Genomic DNA, 22709 nt, shown 5'->3' on the forward strand with positions numbered 1-22709 from the left:
GGCCTCAATTGGTAGTTTCAAGTTTAAAATACTGAACACACATGACTTTGTAAATCATCATGTACATTAGAGTCAAAAGAAGGGTAAAGCAGGGTAATCTTTATCATGAGATTCACAAGTTGCTTGCTTCTGATTGGGCTCAGTTTCTCAGTCAGATCTGCAACGTGTTCATGATGCCCAGTTTTAAAACACCCAGACCAAAATGGCAAAATTGCTCAGCTTGAGGCTTCGCAGTAGGTGATGTCAGCCATGGGTGGGTTTATGCATACTTTATAAACATTCTAAGATGATCCCTTAAAACTGTCTTCTAATGTTAAAATTTTAGAATTTCAACAATTTGAATATTTTCTATGTAGTGTAAGAATTTATTAGCTGCCCTTAATATTAAATTCACTTGTTCTAGCTTTTTAGCCATGACTGTGAAGATCTCAACATCAAAAACCTGTTTTAGCCTTTTTTTTTTCTATTCTTTGTATAACCTCAGTTAAGCTTATTGGCCTGAAATTTGCAGAAACCCTTGATTTACAAACAAAGATAATAGACCAAAAAACTCTATATCTTAATCCAGCTGTTGCTTGCTGTACTCATCCTATAATTTTATGTTATATTTTTTGATTTCCAACATGATGTATTTGCACAAGTAACACGAATATGTACTTCAGGTGTCCGTGTACATATTTAGTATAGTCCTGGTGACAAGGTGTCAAATTTGATCCTGGAGAGGTAAATACAGTATATTTGTATGAACAGATAATGCATATTTTTATATTCAAACTCATGTAAGTTTTTTTTTTACTTAATGTAAAGCAGTCACACAAACTTTATCTTTGTTGATCTTATCAAAACACATATTTAGCACCTTGTATCAACAATGTAGATGACAAGATGATTTCACCCTCATTTATGTCCTTACAGTTGACCTCTGGTATTCGCAGAGGTTAGGGACCACAGCCACCCTCAAATACAAGTTCTCTATTTGTTATGAGTGCTCAGTTATGAGCAGCTGCTGAGGTCTGTTCTCGATTGTTAGTTAATTTCTGATGAAGGAAAAAATAAGATACCATGTACACGGTTAGCATAAAGACTGCCAGTGTGAGGTAACGGTTAACCTGTGATTACAGAGAACAATAACTAACATGATTGAACACTTTTTGTTTAAACTAATAACAGCACATGGTCATTATAGCTGTCTCACATAAAGAAGGTCCTGGGTTTGAATCTTGGTGGTGTTGTCATGTTCTTGTTGTGTTTGCATTGATTCTCTTCAGGTATTCCAGCTTCCCCGTACAGTTCAAAAACATACATGGGCTTTGGTAAATGGGTGATTCTGAATTGGCAGAAGGTATGAGTGTGTCTGGTTGTCTGGATCTCTATAACAGACTGATGATCTGTCTGGGGTTTACCCCACTATTTGCCCTATGACACCTGGCATGACTGTACTTATCTGAAGGTTGGTGGTTTGATACCTGGCTGCTTCAGTCTGCATGCCAAATATCTTTGGGCAAGATGCTAACCACAAGTGGCTCCCTGATACATCTACTGGAGTATGAATGTGTGGGAATATTAAATAGAAAGCCCTCAAGCATAGAAAAAAGCACTGGGGTGAATAGCTGAGTTAGGCATGTTGTATAAAGTGCTTTGAATTACTCATGGAAAGTAGAAAAGCACTATATGTCAGTCCTAGGGTGGAACATTTTCTGCAGGTGGAAGCGTATTAAATAATAATTTTGAACTTCACTGTAAAATCATGACCTTGATGTGACTTGATGATACAGCTGATGATACAGCAACACGGTTGAAAATAGTTAATGAATGCACACATCACACATTCACACATCCAGTTTAAAGTGCTGCTAGAATAAGTGAGAAAGAAGCAAGTCAGTCTGCAGTGTTTGAAGCACCAGAATGACTCTGAGAAAAGACTTACGGACCTTTTGTCACATTGAGGAGACAGAACAGAAGGACAGAAATTGCCATTCACTAGTTTGACCAGCCAGAATGGGTCTGGTCTTAAGAAGAACTTGGATGGACTGAGAGTCATCAAGATGCCCTAAACCAGTTGACAAACTATCTAACACAGGCACCCATTCTAGATTACCATGATTTTTCAGAGCCCTTTATACCCCACCTCACAGCAGTGCCTGGAAGCTGTTTTATCAGAAACAAGCAGCCAAGATGAAGGTGTTACGCCCCTAGTCTAGGCGTATAGAGACGCACATAAGGTTGGAGGAGAGAGAGGCAAGTACCTGCCCTGGTTCCCAAGCCAAACATTCGAAACCAGTTATGAGTAAAAAAAGGTGATTTTATTTAATGTCAGGAAGCAACCCAGGCTAAAATAATAAACAAAACCACCTAAGTCACACCAGAGGAAACTACCTAAACCCTAAGATAGAAACAAAACAAACAAATGACAATACTATCCCTCACTTCCTAGCCCACAAAACAGGAGAAAACTGTTCGAAAGAAAAAGGCGGCTCACCCCTTCCGCTTCAGCCTATGCATACATAAGCACAGAGTTTACACCAGTGGCAGCTCTGACAGAGCACGCTTACACAGATACCAAGAAATGCAAAAAGTTGGAAACCAGGGCTGGGTCTGTGTCTGCTTTTAAAACTGCTCGCTCGTTTCTCTCTCTCCCGGGAGCTGTCAGAGCGGCTTTTTGAACGCAGTCACCTGTTCCACGGTCCAATCAGCAGCTCACTACTCTTCATTAGGGGAAGGACCTGCAGAGGGTCTTAAGCACAGCACAGACACAGAAACAAAGCAGCTCATACAGACTTCTTATGGCCACAGTCGTAACAGAAGGTCATTGCATATAATGCAAGGACATTAGTATCCCTTGAGAAAAATTATCATATGCATTCTGGAAAGCTCCTTTCTTCCTCCGTAACCACAGGGAATCTGAGTTAGTCATGAGAGTTACCCCGTCATCGGTTGCTTCACAAAACCAACAACTACTTACCAAAAGCTCGTGTCGTAATTTTACTTTTTACTTTCCAAATATAACATTGCTGGGAGATTTTAATAGCCACATGGACAGAGCATCAAATTAATTTAAAAAAATTTTATATTTCCTATCTGGAGAATTTTGGCTTAGACTAATAAATACATGTTCCCACACACTCCAAAGGACATACTTTAGACCTTATCTGTTGTACTGGAGTCCGAGCGATGAACTATGCTGTATCAGACATATCTTTTTCAGATCATAATTTAGTTTCATTCGGTGTTGGTTTCCAACTGTACAAAGGTAATCTAACATGCTTTCTTAATTTTAGAAACATTACAGGCATTGATTTATCAGTTCTTTCCCCTTGCATTGATAATTTAATGGCCATAGATGCTTCAGCTTCCACAAATGACTTGGTATCTCACTATAACAATGGATTTGTCAAACTCTTAGATACCTTGGCTCCTCAGAAAACTCAAACTTTTCCTTCCCCCATTCTGTCCCTTGATATTCATTTGAATTTTGCCAGCTTAAAGCTATTGGCCATCGCCTGGAATGTCTCTTCAGAAAAACTGGACTTACTATTCATAAGGACATGTACCTCAGTCATAAACAATACAATAGGAAAGAAGCTATTTCTCATGTTAAATGTGCTTGCTACACTACTATTATTCTGTGAGCTGAAGGAAACACTTGTACTAGATATCGTTACCATATACGTTCACTCTCTGCTGCAGTCTGTAATGAATTTATGGGGTTTTTTAAATACCAAAATTGCAAATCTTCATCTATAATTGTCCTCTTCTTTTGATATAATTAACCATCAACTTTATTCTAACTTGGTTTTAGACTATTGTTAGCTTGAAAAACGTTATAGTTGGGGTTTTTTGTTTACTTTATTTAATTGTGTTTAGGTGTGTAAGATGACCTCGAGGATCCCCTAGAAAACTCTAGAAATTTCTATAGCAGAAAGTGAAAAACAAAAACTTTTCCTATTTTCACAAAGTTACAGAGGTTTTATTAGAGACACATTTTTGGGAACAAAAACTAAGAAAAAACAACACTGTACACAACAGTAGACTGGTTTGTAATAAGCAAACGAATAATGCCAAAAATAGAGATTATTGATGGGAAACTGGTATCAAAACACACTGAGAGTTAGAGCTGTAGAGGAAGTGCCAAACTGCCAAAGTAAGAGGGAATTCATTACATTTTTTTCAAAGGTGAAAATTGTTGTTTTTTGTTTTGTAATTGTTTATTCCTTAATTACTTTGTGGAGTATGAGTGGCCATAAGGGAACTTTTTATCAGTAGTAAAAACTGTAAAACCTATAAATATACAGTAAAATGTTCAAAATGTATGCTTGTGCTTGTTTGTGGTGAGCAGCAGATCAAACAAGTTAGGAATTATAAATGGCTTTAAGCACACATTCGGACCTGTGAGACTCATTCAGACACTCAGACACTGAGCCACGGCTCTGTGCTACATGTACAGTGAAAAATGGAGACTGGCCATCTCTTGGATTTATGTAAGCATCTTTGATGAATTTACTGCAATTGCACTTTGTTTGTGTAACTTGTGTTGAGTTGCTTCAAAAAGCAGAACATCTGTGTGCAACCAATGTCGACTACTTAATTTATGTAAATCTAACATCTTGTCTGTTTTTCAGTGCACACGTTTCTGCATCTTTGTATATAGTTTATTTTATGTTATATAAAATATACAGGTGAGCCGTATGTTTGACACCTCTGGTATAGTGGTTTCCATATTCAGCTAAAAAAGGTGAAGGTCCTCAGTACACATTACTGAGTAAAATGTTTAAAATTACTTTTACAATTTTAAAATTAATTTTAAATTAAGCACACAAAATCGACAATGCACGATATGCTTTGAGGCAGCATCCAAGGAAGATGGTGTGTGTCTGTGCACACCTGTGTGCGTTAGCGCGCTTGTATTCCAAAGATTTCTCCATATAATTATCTGAAAGTAAATGTGGGGAGCCATAGCCCTCCGGAAGGGCCCTGACCGAGTCATGGGCGCCAGGCCCTGCCAAGCAACCACTGGGAGTGAGCACCGTGCACCCAGCCCCGGACACCGAAAACCACCAATGCACCAAGGGTTGAGGGTATCAGCCATTGGCAGGGAGTGTAGTGGGGGGAGATAGGCCCCCACACCTAGGGGAGCCTGAGATATTCCCAGAGAGGTGGAGTCTAAGACTCGACCTGACACATAGACACTCCCAGAGGGTCAATCCAGCCCCAGACCCAGGAAATGTTTGCTGTGGAGTGGAGACAAGCAGACCACCCCCGGTCCTGCAGCAGGGAGGCCCAGCATTCCAAGTGCATTAAAAACATGGGGGGACATGGTACTCTCTACCAGAAAGCAGCTGATGTTAGCATGCGTCTGGTGGCCATGGAGCCCAGTCCGACAAAGGGACATGGGCCCATCCTCCTATAGGCCCACCACCTGCAGGAGGCGCCGTAGGGGTCGGGTGCAATGTGTGTCAGGTGGCGGCCAAGAACGGAGGCCCTGGTGAGCCGATCCCCGGCTATATTTAAAACTAAACCAAACTAAATGAAACCTATGTTGTGATCACAAATGGACATCCATGTTTTTTTGTTTGTTTGTTTTTAAGCAATTCCACATTGTTATTTTTGAGAGCCAAGTGTCCTGCTTGTGCTCCTTTCATCTGCTAAACTAGCCATATCTGCTTTGTACACCTAGTGGAGAGAGTGGATAGTTTCTGGTACCAGGGGTCTCCACATCACTCAGGACCTATCAAGGTTCAAGGTTCTTTATTTGTCACATGCATAGTTATACAAGTATAACACACAGTGAAATGTAGCCTGACACGCTCCTCGACATGTGCAAAAATGGGGGCGGGGGGTGTAGAGGAAGAACATTATATATATATATATATATATATATATATATATATATATATATATATATATATATATATATATATATATATACATACATATAGTATATACACTGGGTGAATGTGCAGTAGTAGCAGCAAGCAGGTGAATTCTGTACATTAATATGAATAGACATCTGACTATTTTACAGGATAGACAATATAAACATATTTAAAATTAAAGGAATTGAAATGTACATTGTGCCTTGGTTTAGAGTGTCTGGAAGAGTCCTGTCTCAGTCAATTATAGATGATGTGAGAGGGCGGGTGTGTGTGTTTAGGGCACGGATGGCTTGGGGATAGAAGCTCCTCTTGAGTCTCTCTGTCCTTGCCCGGAAGATGCGGAACCTCATCATGGACCTGTCACATTAACACCCTGGTTAAGACCCTGGTTAAGAAAGCCTGCCAGTGTCTCTTCTTCCCCAGAAGACTTAGGTGCTTAAGAAGTTCTACTCCTGCACCATCGAGAGCATCCTGAAACATCTGCACCTGGTTTGGGAACAGCACCAAGCAGGACAGACGAGATCTGCAAAGAGTGATGCGCTCGGCCAAACGCATCAATCTATCAGCGCTTTCTGACCTGCTGTCCATCTACACCAAGTGGTGCAAGAACAAAGCCAGGAAGATCATGATGGGCCTCTCCCATCCCAACAATGGACTCTTCTCACTGTTGAGGTCTGGGAAGCGCTTCCGCTCCCTTAAGGTCAAAACAGAGTGAAAGAGGAGTTTTGTCCCCCAGGCTATTTGGGACTTGAACCAGGTGTAGGACTGGACTCTCATACATCACATCACCGCACACACTCTGTTTATTTACACACTTCTTATAATCTCTCTCTTAAATCATTATTTGCACATTCTTTTTTACTGTAAATTTCTAAGGTAAAATCTGTAAATTTTGTCATAATCTGTAAATTCTTTACTGTCGTTTAATGGGCATTGCACAGCAATAAGCATTTCTCCACATATTGTATTTTGTGTGTGTGTGTGTGTGTGTGTGCGTGTGACAAATAACATTTGAATTTGATCAAGGCTGTCTATCCCACTTGCTTCCACATAACACACCTGCTGCATCAAAGCCTTATCTGGTCTAATTGCAAGCCAGCTTACACTGACATGCATGCACAAGTCTGACTTATTTCAGTGATTTCACAAAGCTTATCTTCAACTCTTGGACCTCAAAAGGATGTGTATTGTGGCAACACTGTAGTGACAATCCTATTCCTTTCTAGCTTGGAGACTAGATAGGGTTGCTAGACATGAATAATGAGTGAATGGAAAAGGGGGCAAAAAGTTTTACCACACTTTTGCACTCTATACATTTTTTTAGATGTATTCAGAATTACCTTTTTGTTTATTAAAAATTACCTTTTTAAATATGTGTGTGTGTGTGTGTGTGTGTGTGTGTGTGTGTGTGTGTGTGTGTGTGTGTGTGTGTGTATATATATATATATATATATATATATTTTTTTTTTTTAAATTTTATTTTATTTTATTTTATTTTATTTTATTTTATTTTTTTGGGAAATTTCTGGTAAAAAATCGTTTTGTTGGACGTAATTTAAAGATTCAAAGGAATTTCAAACGTCCAGTTTTCATTTAGGGATGGAGCGCCTCTTGTGTTTGTAGCCCCGTGGAAAGATGAAAAGTGTGTAAATCTCTCAAAACTCCGCGAGCACATAAACCGTGATGTGAGCGTAAACAATGTCTGAAATAATTTTTAGAGACGAGTAAGCTCGTGAAGGTCTTTGAAAGTGAGACTGATGACTGATTGAACTATTTGATTTGTGGAATTGCATGTGTGGACTGTTGCACGCATTTCTGAGTACGCGGAATTACACACAAATCATTGTGTGCGCGCATATGTAAATCTTAGTTTACACTTGTGGGTAATATCGTAACCATTTTCCAATCTTTTGAGACTAACTATCTCTCGATAGAAGGGCCTGAGACGGGAGATACGCGCTTTGATTGACACTTTTGGCAACGAATGGCGATAAACTTACAGTGAAACTAAATTGATTTCATTGATCATATCTGTACTCACGGCTGGCAGCAGAAAGCAGAATGATAACATTCAGTCAGAAGTATAGATGCGATTGTTTTTTTGCTGGACAAAGTGTGTTAACTTCAGACTTTAATTCTGCATAGTTTTAATGCCCCGTGTCGGTTGATGGGAAAAAAACCCCGCGACAAAACGAAAGGGGAAGTGTTTCGGGAGGACAAGCACTGTGAACAATTTTGGTTCTCTGTAGTGTTCTCTGGATCTCATAAATGACACGCCATGTGGGGCAGACAGCATTTTTTTACCCTCGGTAAGACGGATTTTCTATAATGTATAATGTTTTTTGTAATTTTGTACAGGCACAGTATCAATAGGATTTTGGGTTTGATTTTCAATGCAAATATTCATCACTGCATATCAACAAGAACATTTCTATGTAATAAGCAATGGCATGGTTTCCTCTCCGATAGTTTCTTGTCTCTTGGCCTCACCGTCACCTGCTGCAGGTCAGTCTGTTCCTATGTCTTTTTTTAAAGGAAAACCTTTAAGGGAAATATTAAAATGTTGTTTATATAACGTTCTTGATAGGTCAGATCAGACTAGCTGGATCTGGGTCCACTCGGTGCTCTGGAAGAGTTGAAATCTATCACAGTGGCTCCTGGGGAACAGTCTGTGATGATGACTGGGACTTAAAAGATGCTGAAGTGGTCTGCAGACAGCTGCACTGCTGGACAGCAGTGAGTTTCCATAAATCAGCTCACTTTGGTGAAGGTACAGGACAAATCTGGCTTGATGATGTGGCCTGTTCAGGAAGTGAAAGTTCTCTTACTGAGTGTCGACACAGTGGATTTGGGACACATAACTGTGGGCATAATGAGGATGCTGGTGTCACATGTTCAGGTGAGCAAACTTTCAGTTAAATCCTATCGTGATATCAGTTCATAATAAAAGTTGTTAAAAGTGGTGAAGTGATTATTATTTTTCGTTAATAAATAATGTAATTAGTATATTATATTGTTTTTACTACACTTTGTTCATTGGAGAAAACATTTACTAGTAAATTATATTTCCCAACAAAAATGTAAATGCATAGCTTTTTTTAAAATAAGATTTTCTTCTTCTCTGAGACACAAGTCTCTTCAGCTGCTGTAAATAAAAGAATCAGTGAAAATGAACTTTGAACTTCCAACTGAGTTTAAACTCAAACATAACCTGTTCCCAACAGTTTTAGATTTTGCTCTCACAGCTGCAGACTTGGTGCTGTTTAAGGTTTTGACAGTAAAGATCAAATCTAAAAACAAAATTTGAAACCCTGAACGAGACTTTTTCAGTTACTTTCTAATTATTCTAATTGTTCATAGAGTTCTTTGAAAATGTTCTTTTTCACAAGACTGTCCTTTCTCAGCTGTAATGTTACAGCCTGTATGACCAAAATCAACATCAACACCATGGCTGCCATATTTTCACACACAACGGACAGATCAGCATGATTAATCAAGCGTACAACTAAAACATATACTCAGTGAAGTTAAAAATGACACACAGTTTACAATTCTATATCCAATAAATAATATGAAGTAGGCAACAGGAAAATACAGTGTGAAGTTGTAAGGTAGTTTTTTGATGATTGAATTAAAAATTTAGAATGTTCAGCAGGTCGACATATTGTGGGAAACATCACTGTGGTATCATCGAGCACCTCAACAAATGATGAAATCGTCCTGCCTGCTACTGTGTGACTATTCTTCAGCTGCTCTACTTTCTGTTCGTTATCTTTGATCTTGAGCTTGCCTGCAGATACCTTTGATCTCATTATCAAAGCATTAGCTGCTTTGCAAGGTGATGCTGACAGGAAAAGGATTAATTTAGCAGTGCGGCGCATTGAACAGCAGTAATGTGGTATTACTACTTGACAGTGACGCATAGGGAAATAATTCAGAAGCACATCTCTGGGTTCAGAGCGGAGGGAGTTGCCTTTTTTTTTTCTCGTGTTCTTCACAATGGACTTTTGGCTCTGTTTGTATTTGTTATTTATTCAGTTTAGGTAAATGTAAGGTTAACACTGACAGGCCAACTGCCTGTAAAAAAATAAAAAATTAAAATCCAGGACGTGTGAATTTTCAAGTATTGCATGCTAGTCAGGGCCATACTTTCATGGTGTCATGGCTTCTGTAGGAGCATGTCAGGATTTTCCTCTGTTTCGTCATCTGTGTGCTGCCTATGTGTTTTTTAAAGTTACTTTTGAGTCTGGTTCACTCCGAGTCACTTATTTGAGAAACAGATTGTAACCTTAACCAGCTCATTGGCAGGTTTTCCTCAACAGAGTATCCTGCTGTCCTGCTGCACATCAACCAGCTGCCTGAAACTTCATTTCCTCATTCATAAAGTCGCCATCAAAGCTCAGACCAGCAACTTATTCAAATGAGCAACAAAGCAATGCAAACCAAATACGGGTGCCATCATTTAGAAAATGGATGGATAATACAAAAATTATCAAAGTGCTTTACACCACTCTCATTCATACAAGCACTTTTTTTGTATGCTTTCTATCTAACATTCACACAGATACACTCTGATGGGTGCACTGGAGGGCAACTTGGGTCTAGTATCTTCCCTAAGGATATTTGGCATACATCCCGGAGCAGTCTGGGATTGAACCACCGACCTTTTGATAAATAGATTATATGAAAAAGGCAGCGGCAGCCTCGCCTCTGTCAGTGCGCCCCAGGGTGGCTGTGGTTACAATGTAGCTTGCCATCACCAGTGTGTGAATGTGTGTGTGTGAATGGGTGGATGACTGGATATGTAAAGCGCTTTGGGGTCCTTAGGGACTAGTAAAGCGCTATATAAATACAGGCCATTTACCATAGATTGGTAGAACACCACCCCAACAAACCAAAAATGTCTCTTAAATGTTGAAATACTGACCAGGAAAACCAGTGCTAGTGCCATTTTACTGTCACAATGCTGGCACTACACCAGAGATGCTTAAGTTAAAAGGAGAATACGGTGTACATTTACCACATGCCAAATTATTGTTTCAGGGGTCCCCCCCAAGCCAAGGATCTCCATAAATAACAGTGAGGTCACCTGGGGTCAGAGTGCCAGCATCTCTTGTTTAGTCCCAACTCAGGCATCAGATGGAACTTTCATCCTCAAGAAGACGTCTGACTCATTCATGGAGACTAAAACCTCAAATTCCAACTCTACTATCTTCAGTATCAACAAAGTGAACTTCAGTCATGAAGGACAGTACTACTGCCAGTACGAGGAAAGCATTCAGGGTTCAAAGTTCTCCTCCCCCTTTAGTAACTCTGTAGGACTCTTTGTTACTGGTAAGGATAAATCCAATTTCCCAAGTTTTATGGTATATTCCATTTTGTATAATCTAATCAGTAAACTGGTGATAAAATGAAAACTTTAATTCTGTGTTGCTATTTCAGTAAGCTTCCCCAAACCCCATATCTCCATCAGTCCTGCTGGTGAGGTGACCTGGAGTCAGAACATTGCAATCACTTGTTCAATCTCCACTCAGGTTTTGGGTGGAACGTTCATTCTGATGACAACATCAGATTCATTCAACAGGACCCAAAATTCAGCTACAAACTCTGCTACCTTCAATATTTCTTCTGTGGACTTTGATGATGAGGGATCGTACCAGTGTCAGTATCAGAAAAAGGGCTCAAGGCGGGACTTTAATTCCCCGCTAAGTGACAGTGTCATACTCAATGTCACAGGTAAGAGCAATAAATAAAAGGGTAAAATAAAAAGATCAAAACTGATCAACTAAATAAAAATAATACAAATTTACAGATCTTTACATTTTTGCTATTTGCTATATTTTTGCAGTTTATACAAATAGTGTTGTATAAACTGTAGAAATTACTTGTCATAAGATATCAACAGCTTTAATTTATGTTTATCTATGTAATAAAAATATAGATATTAACTTTTTCATATAAAACAAAAAGTGCAATTTCAAAAGTACATCTTGTTTTTTCTGCATAATCTCGCAGAAACGCGGCTGCAGTTAATAAACTGTGGTTTTTTTTTTTGGTTTTATTACTGTTGACCCACTATATAAAAAAAAATGCTGGAACTTTTCTGTCATTTCAACGTTTATTTATTACTTAATTCCTTAGTGTAATGTGAATGACCACGAGAGGGATCTTTATCAGTAGGAACAGCAGCAAAAATCTATGCCCTCCTACACATATCCAGTGGGACGAATTGGAGTCTTTGGCAGACCGATTCTGGCCCCTGGGACTTATGTTTGACACCGCCGCTGTAGAACATTAAACAGCTGTTAACATTCGGTAGATCACAAAATACATGGCTAATGTTGATTGGTTAATGATGATTCATAAATAATAAGCTAACTTGCATGAAATGCTACCATTGGACTTGTTTCTGCTGCCCTTCTTAATGGTAAGTCTTTCTTTCACACAGTGAGACTGCAGAGGCCCAGCATCTCCTTGACGTCTCCTAATGCAGGACTTGTCTGGGGTCCTGAAGGTGCCGAAATCACCAGGGGTTACAGCTTTGTCCTCACCTGTTCCATTAACTCCACATTTTCCAGTGGACATTTTATTCTCAGCTTCTCTGGCTCCAACCTCACAGAGCCAGCAGTCAACAACTCAGCCTCCTTTAGTTTCCCTGTAGCTGAGTATGAACGGCAGGGCAACTACAGCTGTGTGTACGAGGTCACAGTGTCCACACGGACATTCAGATCTGATGTATTGGCACCGATTAGTGTCATCATTAAATGTAAGTACAGTGTTGAATTCATGGATTTTTGTATAAAAGCAAAAAATAACATAAAAATATCAGACTGACTGTGGTAGCTGTAGCTGTATGTACCATGCAAACTGTGACCATTGCATTAGCTTATGTTTCCCAGTCTTGTTATAAATGTATACATTTAAGACCACAAAGAGAAGTCATAAAGGAGGAAAATGGTAGAGTATAAAAATAAAATGGTAAATAGACTGATTCTTATATAACAGTTTTCTACTCGTCTCTACTCAAATGTCTTTGTACAACACGCCACATTTAACCAAGCACTGTTTTCTATACTTGTCAGTGCCTTCTAACTAACATTCATACTCTGATGCAGTGGTCCCCAACCCCCGGACCTCGGACCGGTACCGGTCCGTGAGTCGTTTGGTACCGGGCCGCGAGAGTTGAGGCTCAGGTGGGAAATGTATGGTTTTCAGGGTTTTTATCGGTTTTCAGCGTTATTTTGTTATCGTTTTTATCGTTTACTCGGTTTTCCTAGGTCTTTTCACGTGTGTTATGAATAAATGTTATTTTTTTCGGTACCGGTACTAGTTTTATTTTGTTGTATTTATCCGCGACACCTTAAAGGCCGGTCCGTGAAAATATTGTCGGGCATAAACCGGTCCGTGGCGCAAAAAAGGTTGGGGACTGCTGCTCTGATGGATGCATCAGGTGGTTAATAACTTGCCCAAGGATATTTGGCATGCAGACTGGGGAAGCAAGGGATTGAACCACCCCCTTTCCAATCAGTAGATGACCTGCTCTACCCCCTGAGCTTAGGGATGGGTACCGGTATCCGGTGCCATGATGGCACCGGTTCTGACATAAACGGTAGTAACCAGACCGAAAAGCAGCGCACATTTCGGTGCTTTTTTTTTCCTGAGTTGTGATACACTTTAGATTTTAGCCAATCATTTTACGTTTCCGAGGATAGTAGGCGGGTCCAGGTACGTACGTTCTTTTAGAGCAGAGCTACAGATTAAAAATGCCCAAGGTGAAGCGGTCAAAAGTCTGGCTGTACTTCACAGCAAAATATGCAAACTCAGCAGCAACAAGTGCTTTAAGCTGATACTGTGATACTGTCAAAGGAGGTAACACCAAGAATCCGATTAAACAGCTGGCGACGCATAGCGTTTTTTTTAAAAGCCGAGAAATGCGCCGTATTTGATAGCTTGCTGCGAGACCTCACACCGAGCACATCTACTGAGGGTGTAGCCGTAGCCCTGCCAGTGTAGCAGAAATGATGAGGATGATGATGGCAGCAGCAGCCATTCTTCTCTGCGTGAGTAGCTTAATGTTGTTCGTGTGTAATTTACATTGAGTAGGCTAACCACGTTATTACATTAATGCATGTAAGGTGAACTAGCAAACACCGTCGTAGTTACATGCGGCTGTCTTCCTGTTTGATGGCAGATACTCCCTTCACCCTGGCCAAAAAGGCTAAAATGACCAAAGAAAAAGTGGAAAACAGCTAAACGAGAGGTTTTTGGACAAAGTTTGTGTTTTTTCCATTGATTAAGCACTGCTTCCAGCCAAGAGTGATACCATATATGCCACATAGCTGCAGAAAAGGCTAACATTGTTGTCTTTTTACAAAAAAAACAGCTGAACATGAGAGGTTTTTGGACAAAGTTTGTGTTCTCCATTCTTTAAGCACCGGAACCGTTTCAAAAGTACCGGTTTGGCACCGGTATCGGATAAAACCTAAACAATACCCATCTCTACCTGAGCTACAGCCATCCTCAAAAGACCCCATTTGTTTTTGATGACACAAAATAAAAAAAGATCTTAGCAAACCAGTTCTTATTACAGATTGTTTTACAGTAATGTTCTCAGAAAATCTGTTAAGTATACCCAAACCTCTTACAGTCACTCAGTCAGAACAGACCCGGTCTTTTGGATGAGGTACTGTCCACTATGTGTTACACCATTATCCTGCATTCTATGTGAAAGTTAGTCACAAATCATGAAGATCAAATAAAAAGAAAGTCAGACTTAATATGAGACATTAAAGCAATGATCATTTTGATGAATGTTACTCTTACTCTGTAATATTGACATTATGTTCTGCAGTATTGTCAAACTGGAGGTTAAAGCTGGCTATGCTGTAGGGCAGACCTACCCTGTAGGTGAAACGTTTCATGAGCAAGCATTGTCCCTCATTTTCTCAGATCCACCCATTGACTGACACTTGGTTTCATAATGGCAAAAATGGTGAGATTAAGAAGGCTTGACAACAGGACTTAACAAACCAATGGGTGGTCGTGTCTAACTTTTAGACATAGTTGAGATGAGAAGTGTTGACAGGATGAGCGGAGTGCCCTTTCAGTGACCTGTAGCCATATTCTCGAAACAGACTTGAAATAAGTTACATGTTCTAAATTAAAACATTAATGAAAAGTAGTTCATTATGTGAAGAAGTGTTTTGATGGTCAAACTGATCAAATTCTCTCTCCTTAGTCAATTTGATGCCGCTGCTGTCCTCAGTATCTGTTGGACTCCTGTTGCTGCTCCTGCTGTTGCTGTTAGTGGTAGGGCTGACGTGCAGGAGAAGACAACGACGAGCCAAGAAGCCTGTAGCTCTCATCCACAGTCAAAGTGTGTGCTCGCAAATTTTAAACAATTATTCATCTGATATTCATCAGACTATATATTCACATTCTTTCCCCTTACTTGTGTTTCAGTGGCTGTCCGAGTCGGGAATGCTTACAAGTATGGAGATGAAGATGATGATGAGGATGTTGAGGACTCTGTGAATGTTGATCTATTGGACACTAATGAAAAAATCAAAGGAGGAGCTCCTGGGCTGGATGAAGATGATGATGATTATGAGGACCTAGTGAGTGATGATGATCACGATTATGAGGAAGCAGGCCCAAATGACAAAAAGTCCAAGGAGGCCTGTGTGAGTGTAGACTGTCACAGACAAGATGAGGAAGAAACTAGTGATGAAGAGGAAACTAGTGATGAAGAAAACAACTATGAGAATGTATCCCCACCTTCAGCAAGTGTGGATAATAAGGAAGAAGAGGAAACTAGTGATGAAGAGGAAACTAGTGATGAAGAAAACAACTATGAGAATGTATCCCCGCCTTCAGCAAGTGTGGATAATAAGGAAGAAGAGGAAACTAGTGATGAAGAAAACAACTATAAGAATGTGTCCCCGCCTTCAGCAAGTGTGGACAATAAGGAAGAAGAGGAAACTAGTGATGAAGAGGAAACTAGTGATGAAGAAAACAACTATGAGAATGTGTCCCCGCCTTCAGCAAGTGTGTGTAATAAGGAAGAAGAGGAAACTAGTGATGAAGAGGAAACTAGTGATGAAGAAAACAACTATGAGAATGTATCTTTACCATAACCAGCTCATTATCATTCGTAATGAGCTCTCGTCCTTTTGTATGAAATGGTAAATGGACTTGTTCTTATAAAGCTCTTTTATCCTCTGAGCACTCAAAGCGCTTTAGGCAACTTACCTCTTTCATCCATTCATACAAGCACTTTTGATGCTTAAGAGTTTTCTATCTAACATTCACACACATTCACACTCCAGTGGATGCATCAGAAAGCAACTTGAGGTCAGTATATATATTTAGCATGCAGACTGTGGGAGCCAAGGATCAAAGCAACCTTCCGATTAGTAGATGACCCGCTCTAGCTTCACCTACTTCTTTTCCATGCACTTCTTTGGAAGTGCATGGAAAAAGGGTAAAAACTGTCGTGTCACCTTCCAGTCATATTGAACACAACATGATGTTAACTTTGTAAATGATGATGCACTTTAGGCAACTTGCTTGCAACTGATTGAGCTGTGTCCCCTAAGTTCTAATCTCAGTCAGATCTTCCCCTTGCTCATGAAAACACCAGTTTGAAAACACCAAGAGAATGATGGCAAAATTGCTCATCTTGAGGCTTCACGGTGGGATTTCAATAACCAATGGGTGATGCCAAGCATGGGTGGATGCATGCATTATTTTTAATATCCAGTATCTCACAAAAGTAAGTAAACCCCTCACATTTTTGCAAATATTTTGTTATGTCTTTTCATGGGACAACATTGAAGATATGACACAGTGTACAGCTTGTATAACTTTAAATTTGCTGTCCCCTCTAAATAACTTACAGCCATTATTGCCTAAACTGCTGGCAACAAAAGTGAGTACACCTCCAAGTGAAAATGTCCAAATTGTGCCCAATTAGCCATTTTCCCTCCCTGGTGTCATGTGACTCATTAGTGTTACAAGGTCTCAGGTGCAAATGGGGAACAGTTGTGTTGAATTTGGTGTTATTGCTCTCACACACTCTCATACTGTTCACTGGAAGTCTAACATGGCAAAGGATCTGCAAAATAGAATTATTGCTCTACATAAAGATGGCCTAAGCTATAAGAAGGGTGCCAACACCCTGAAACTGAGCTGCAGCACATTGGAAAAAGACCATACGGCAGTTTAACAGGACAGATTTCACTCAGAACAAAAAATAATCGTTGCCACGCAAAATATTGACACCTTGGGCACAGCTTGGACATTTTCACCTACAGGTGTACTCACTTTTGTTGCCAGCAGTTTAGACGTTAATGGCTGTATGTTGAGCTATTTTGAGCTGACAGCAAATTTACAATGTTATACAAGCTGTACACTGACTACATTACATTCTATCAAGGTGTCATATCTTCAGTGTTGTCCCATGAAAAGATACAACATTTTTTCAATAATGTGCAGGGCGTACTCACTTTTGTGAGATACTGTACATTTTCTCCAACATTAAAACCAGATCTGAATTTAAACTAGTCAAATATTGTCTATGTACTGTAAAAATATTAGCTGGCTAACCTAAGTTTGTTGTAAGAAGCCTTTTAGATATGATAGTCAACAGTGAAAAGCTCAACTTCAACAAACTGTTTGCAAACTGTTTTCTATGATGTCACTAAAGCATCAGTGTGGGTCTTCACATTAATTATTAGTAATAATTCCAGGATATGTGTTTAAAAGAGTGCAAATGTTCTTTGAAACAACCTTCCCTGATAACTTTTAGATTTTTGATGATTTATATTTTAATGCTTTGCACTGTATGTTATTCTTGATGGTGGACTTGGGTCTGGGACGCCTCTATTTTGAACTGATATTGCAATTAATTTTAGATGCATACATCATATTTTATATTTTCCAGTATTATGACTTTGTCCATATAAAAAACATACTGTAAATATATACATGTATACATGCAAAGTATTATACACTGTCCCTTGATACTCAAACACTTTTCAAAAGCAAACTATAAATTTCATTTTGTTATTTATGTAAAACTATAGATAGCGAGTAAACACTTTTTCTAATAAATTTCCTACAGAATATGTAATTTCACCTGGATGTTATTGCACATTCTCACACATTTAAAACCCTGGGCAATCTTAATTTGGATGTTTTGACAAACTGAATAATAACCTGGTTGAGCTGGGTGGTGTAATCATATCTTAGTCATTTAGAGATGCAGACACAGCAGCTATCTGGAGTCTCTCTTTCTGTTTCTGATCCTGGCATCCTCTACCCAACTGACACACTTCTTTATTCATGCAGCAGTGCTGATGACTCACAGCTGACTTAGGTTATTTCATATGCGTCGTTGTTCCTTGTGAACTTTTTTCTTTAGTCCAGATTTGGTGGCTTCACCATGAATCCCCAGTGCAGTCCAGTTCATCCAAACCATAATTGCTTCAAGTAAAGCCAGTCAGCTGAATGCAAACAATATTTATTTGCTGACACTTTGAGGTGCATTAAACTTTTCACAGCAATAACAGACATCAAGATAAGCTTCTGGTGTTTTGTATCAGCAAACTGTTCCAAGAGGATGTGGTAAATACCACAATGAGCCAGTTGTTTTCAACCAATCACATTCATTCTTGTTCACTGTTTGAGCCAATCACATGAAGGCATTACAGTCCTAAAAAGCCACAAATACATATGACACATGCTCTTTGTTGTGTTCACAAACAGCGCTCACATACATACAGTGTGGAAATGTTAGAGTCTGTCTTGTTTCGGGTTACAGGGCCTCATCACTGCTTAAAGGATGAGCTCAGACTGCTGTTTGAAATATGTGCTCGGCCCGGAGTCGCTGCTTAGGTCAGTTCTTGGTAGTCAGTTAATGTCTGACGAATGAAAATTCACAGAGCATACAGATGCATAAATAATAAAAAAAAAGCAGTTCCATGTCAAAACTGTACTTGCTTCAGAAATGAAGGTAATGTTAACATTAAGAACACAACGGCATGTGCCGCCATTTTGGTGTTACCTTGGCTGTTCATGCACCTCTTGAGTTTTGTAACTTGGCACAATTGCCACTATGGACGTATTCGAGGGAAAACCACGGTCCGTCTGTACAGGCATCTGTATGACACATAAATGTGAGAGCACAAGGACTCCCAAATGTCAATGAATTCACGGAGAGATTTCAGCGACACTGGGAAAGAAAAAATCAGTGTGTTACAGACTGTGGAAGAATCTCCGTGATCACTCTGTAAAGGCAAGAAAGAGGGTACAGGCTAGAAAAAAGCACCAGCAGGCAACAAGCCAGCCCAGATATTAGCAGAAATACACTGGCTGATGAGGTTTGTAAAACACAGAGATTGATAATTTATTTATTGATATTTTGTTTTAAGTCTTTTGTGTTAATGTACTTTTGCAGAATTGACTCTTTGGTGGTTGGCCTGTTGCACCCCTCACAGGCAGTTGTAGAAACTTTTTTTTTCCTTCAACCATGACTCACTTGTACATTTTGTTCAGCAAATTTGCTTGTTTCTAGACACATCTCCAAAAGTTGATTCTGTTCATCTGGACGTAGCGTTTTCAGAGAGAAATGTTTCGTCACTCATCCAAGTGACTTCTTCAGTCTCAGCTGACTGCAGGTTTCCCCAGCCTTCCCCAGCTTTATTTAATGGAAAACGTCCACAACACTCTTCTGTGTTGTGCCATCCGCTTAGCCAGAGGTTGTTTGGTTTCCCCGATGTATAAATCCTGGCAATCCTCCTGGCACTTAACAGCATACACTATGTTACTCTGTTTGTGTCGGGGGACCCGATCCTTGGCGTGAACCAATTTTTGGTGCAGTGTGTTTTGGGTTTTTTAAGACACTGACTGTGCACTGTTAATGCTGTCCTATTATTAGACACTATACAGCAGGTATGAAGGTGGAGGAGAAGGAATCTCAGAATCATCAGGTAAAATTTATATAAATCTGTGCTGCACTTGATGTAACATAACTTTGACCTTTAAGCCACAACCATTGTGCCACATTGTGCACCAGTCACACACTGCTCTTTTAATCCATCACAGTACACAGTAAACAAAAACACGAAATTGCCATTCAGATATTTTTTTCTTGTTTGACCTCTCACTCAGACATAATGGATCATATTATTGCACTTTCCACTTGTTGGTAATGTGCTTCTTATGCTTTATCTGTATTTGTTCGGGGACTTGTTATAAATCTGTCATGGTATTGCATCACGGACCCAGGGTTTGGTGTTTATTGGTTAATATTCGTGGATTATTGTCATTCATGGTTTTCTGCTTGTGTTTATTCTTACTTCCTTGGCTTTAGGTTTGTTTCTTTGCCTTCCCCGTGAGATGCAACCTCAAAATCACTCACTTGTTCCATCATTACTAAAGAAAGTTTATTTACTTTACAAAGTTTATTTATTTCACATGACACCCACTCCAGGAGTTTTGTTTTCCACAAAATAACTGGTGACCCTCCTACTCCTACATGCACGCACACACAGTCTCACTCTGTAAGTGAGTTGTGCACTAACTTCCGGTCGAGTGAACGCTGGCGCGCTTGGCTGCCGCTGCTCACCGGTTATTATTATCTTATTTTTTAAGTTGCTGACGACAATTTAAATCAAGTATCTAAGACGCGGCCCTGTTTTGACTTGTTTTCGCAATATTTTCGGGCTTCTATTGCTTGCGCTGCAGCTGTCAGCGGTCCCTCCGTTTGTGTTCAGTGCTCGGCCCTGATTAAGATGCGGATCCACAGGGTGTTGGTGTGGCTTGTGCTCACCTGGGTTTTTTTATCCATCATTCATCACCCGGCAACAGCTCTTCTCCAGTATTCTGCTACGGATCTTTTACGGCTCCGTTTTTGCCTGGCTATCTCTCCACCGGTGGCTCTATACTTCTACCCGGACATCGCCTTCCAGCCCCGCTGCAGGTATATCCACCGAGGGCTTCAGCGGAAGTTCAACATCAGTGACACTAACTCAATATTTTCCATCTGGTCAAAAACTCGTCGTCCTCCCTGCAAGACTGACCGGGCTGTTGACCACAGTGTGCTGGCCCACCTGGCTAGATCGACTAAGCCTACTGTCAGGCATGGTAACTCCAGCATCAAGTTTGGTCTATTAAACATCCGCTCTCTCACTGGTAAGGGACATCTCGTCCATGATCTCCTCTGTGATCGTAAGTTGGACTTTCTTTGTTTAACTGAAACATGGCAACTGCCTAATGACTTTGTTTCTCTTAACGACTCCACTCCATCTGAGTTTGTTTACACCTGTCAACCTCGCATCTCGGGGAGGGGCGGAGGTCTCGCGATAATTCACCGGAGGCACTGGAAAGTGCTCCCTGTCTCTGCCCCTCCCTCCCATTCATTTGAATACACTGCACTACAGCTCCCTGGATCTACCCCCACCATCATATGTACTGTTTATCGGCCACCTAAGCCAAACAAGGAGTTTTTAAATGAATTTTCTGCTCTTCTCACTCATTTTTCTGTACTTTCTCCAAATCTGATCATTGCTGGTGACTTCAATATTCATATGGACAATAATAAAATCCCTTTCCAGAGATTTTACCTCCTGCCTGGAAAGTTTTGGGCTTCTACAGTACATAGAATTTCCTACCCATTCCAAAGGTCATATCCTGGATTTGGTCTGTTGTTCTGGCATTACCCCCACCCATTGTAAAGCCACATTGTTTCCCCAGTCTGATCATATGTTTATTTCTTTTGATGCAAACATAACCGCTTCCAAAACCTGTATCTCTCGTAATATCACTTTTAGGAAAATTAGTAATATCAACCCAGCTGTTTTTTCATCTGCCGTCCGTGACCTTCCATCTATCCACTGCTCCTCAACCCCTCATGAACTCGTTTGTCATTATAATGTCAACCTTCATAACCTTCTTAACATATTTGCTCCCCTTAAACATCGAACTGTCTCATTTTCCCGTTCAGCTCCATGGTTTACCTCCGACCTGCGTCACCTTAAAGCTAAAGGACGCCAACTCGAATGTCTATTCAAGAAAACCGGACTTACTGTACATAAAGAAATGCACAATGATCATGTTTTGTTCTATAAGGACTGCATTGCCTCAGCCAAATCTGCTTACTACTCTGGTTTAATTAGTTCTAATGAAGGTAACTCCAGGTCCCTCTATTCATTGTTCAGTAAAATTACAAAACCTCCAGACACATTCCCCTCCCAGATGTATTCTGTTGATTTTTGCAATTCTCTTATCTCTTTTTTCACTTGTAAAATCTCAGACATTCACCGTCAACTTAACTCTTTAGGAGCTCCTGGCTCTGAAGTAGACTTCCTGGTTCCCCCACTGTCTTCCTGTCAGCTATTTTCAAGCTTTACTCTTCCCTCCATAACTGATGTATCTAATCTCATTAAAAAATCTAAGCCATCCACCTGTCAACTTGACCCTCTCCCTACTGTGTTAGTTAAAGCCTGTCTTCCCTCTTTAGCACCTCTCATAACCAATATTATTCATTCCTCCCTGAACACTGGGATTGTTCCTGAAGCACTGAAAAAGGCTTCTGTTATTCCAACTCTCAAAAAGCCTGGTGCAGACCCCAATAACTTTGATAATCTTCGCCCTATATCAAATCTCCCCTTTATTTCAAAAATTCTTGAAAAAGTTGTCGCCGCCCAGCTTCATTCACATCTCAATGACCATAATCTCTATGAACAATTTCAATCTGGTTTCCGCCCCAATCATAGCACAGAAACTGCTCTGTTAAGGATTACCAATGACCTTCTGATGGCAGCTGATTCTGGT

The 22709-nt window shown here is 40.0% G+C and overlaps 1 protein-coding gene across 1 annotated transcript; it reads left to right on the forward strand.

Annotated features, from left to right (window-relative positions):
- Positions 1–11050: 11050 nt before the first annotated feature.
- On the forward strand, positions 11051–16009 carry LOC146633104 (uncharacterized). Its single transcript, XM_085351313.1, has 5 exons — positions 11051–11207; positions 11316–11609; positions 12322–12639; positions 15112–15249; positions 15336–16009. Exons 1-5 carry the CDS (start codon positions 11051–11053, stop codon positions 16007–16009), a joined length of 1581 nt encoding a protein of 526 aa, XP_085207439.1.
- The last annotated feature ends 6700 nt before the right edge of the window (positions 16010–22709 follow it).

Source organism: Diplotaxodon limnothrissa, linkage group LG4 (genome assembly GCF_057381915.1).
Source record: "Diplotaxodon limnothrissa isolate DT_005_m linkage group LG4, D_limnothrissa_male_GT1.1, whole genome shotgun sequence".
Classification (NCBI taxonomy): Eukaryota; Metazoa; Chordata; class Actinopteri; order Cichliformes; family Cichlidae; genus Diplotaxodon; species Diplotaxodon limnothrissa.

What these genes read in the sequence shown, in the direction of transcription:
- LOC146633104 (XM_085351313.1), top strand. Translation starts at nt 11,051, where the DNA reads ATGGAGACTAAAACCTCAAATTCCAACTCTACTATCTTCAGTATCAAC. An exon ending in TGTAGGACTCTTTGTTACTG is followed by an intron (nt 11,208 to 11,315) that starts GTAAGGATAAAT and finishes TTGCTATTTCAG; the next exon opens with TAAGCTTCCCCAAACCCCAT. An exon ending in AGCTCTCATCCACAGTCAAA is followed by an intron (nt 15,250 to 15,335) that starts GTGTGTGCTCGC and finishes CTTGTGTTTCAG; the next exon opens with TGGCTGTCCGAGTCGGGAAT.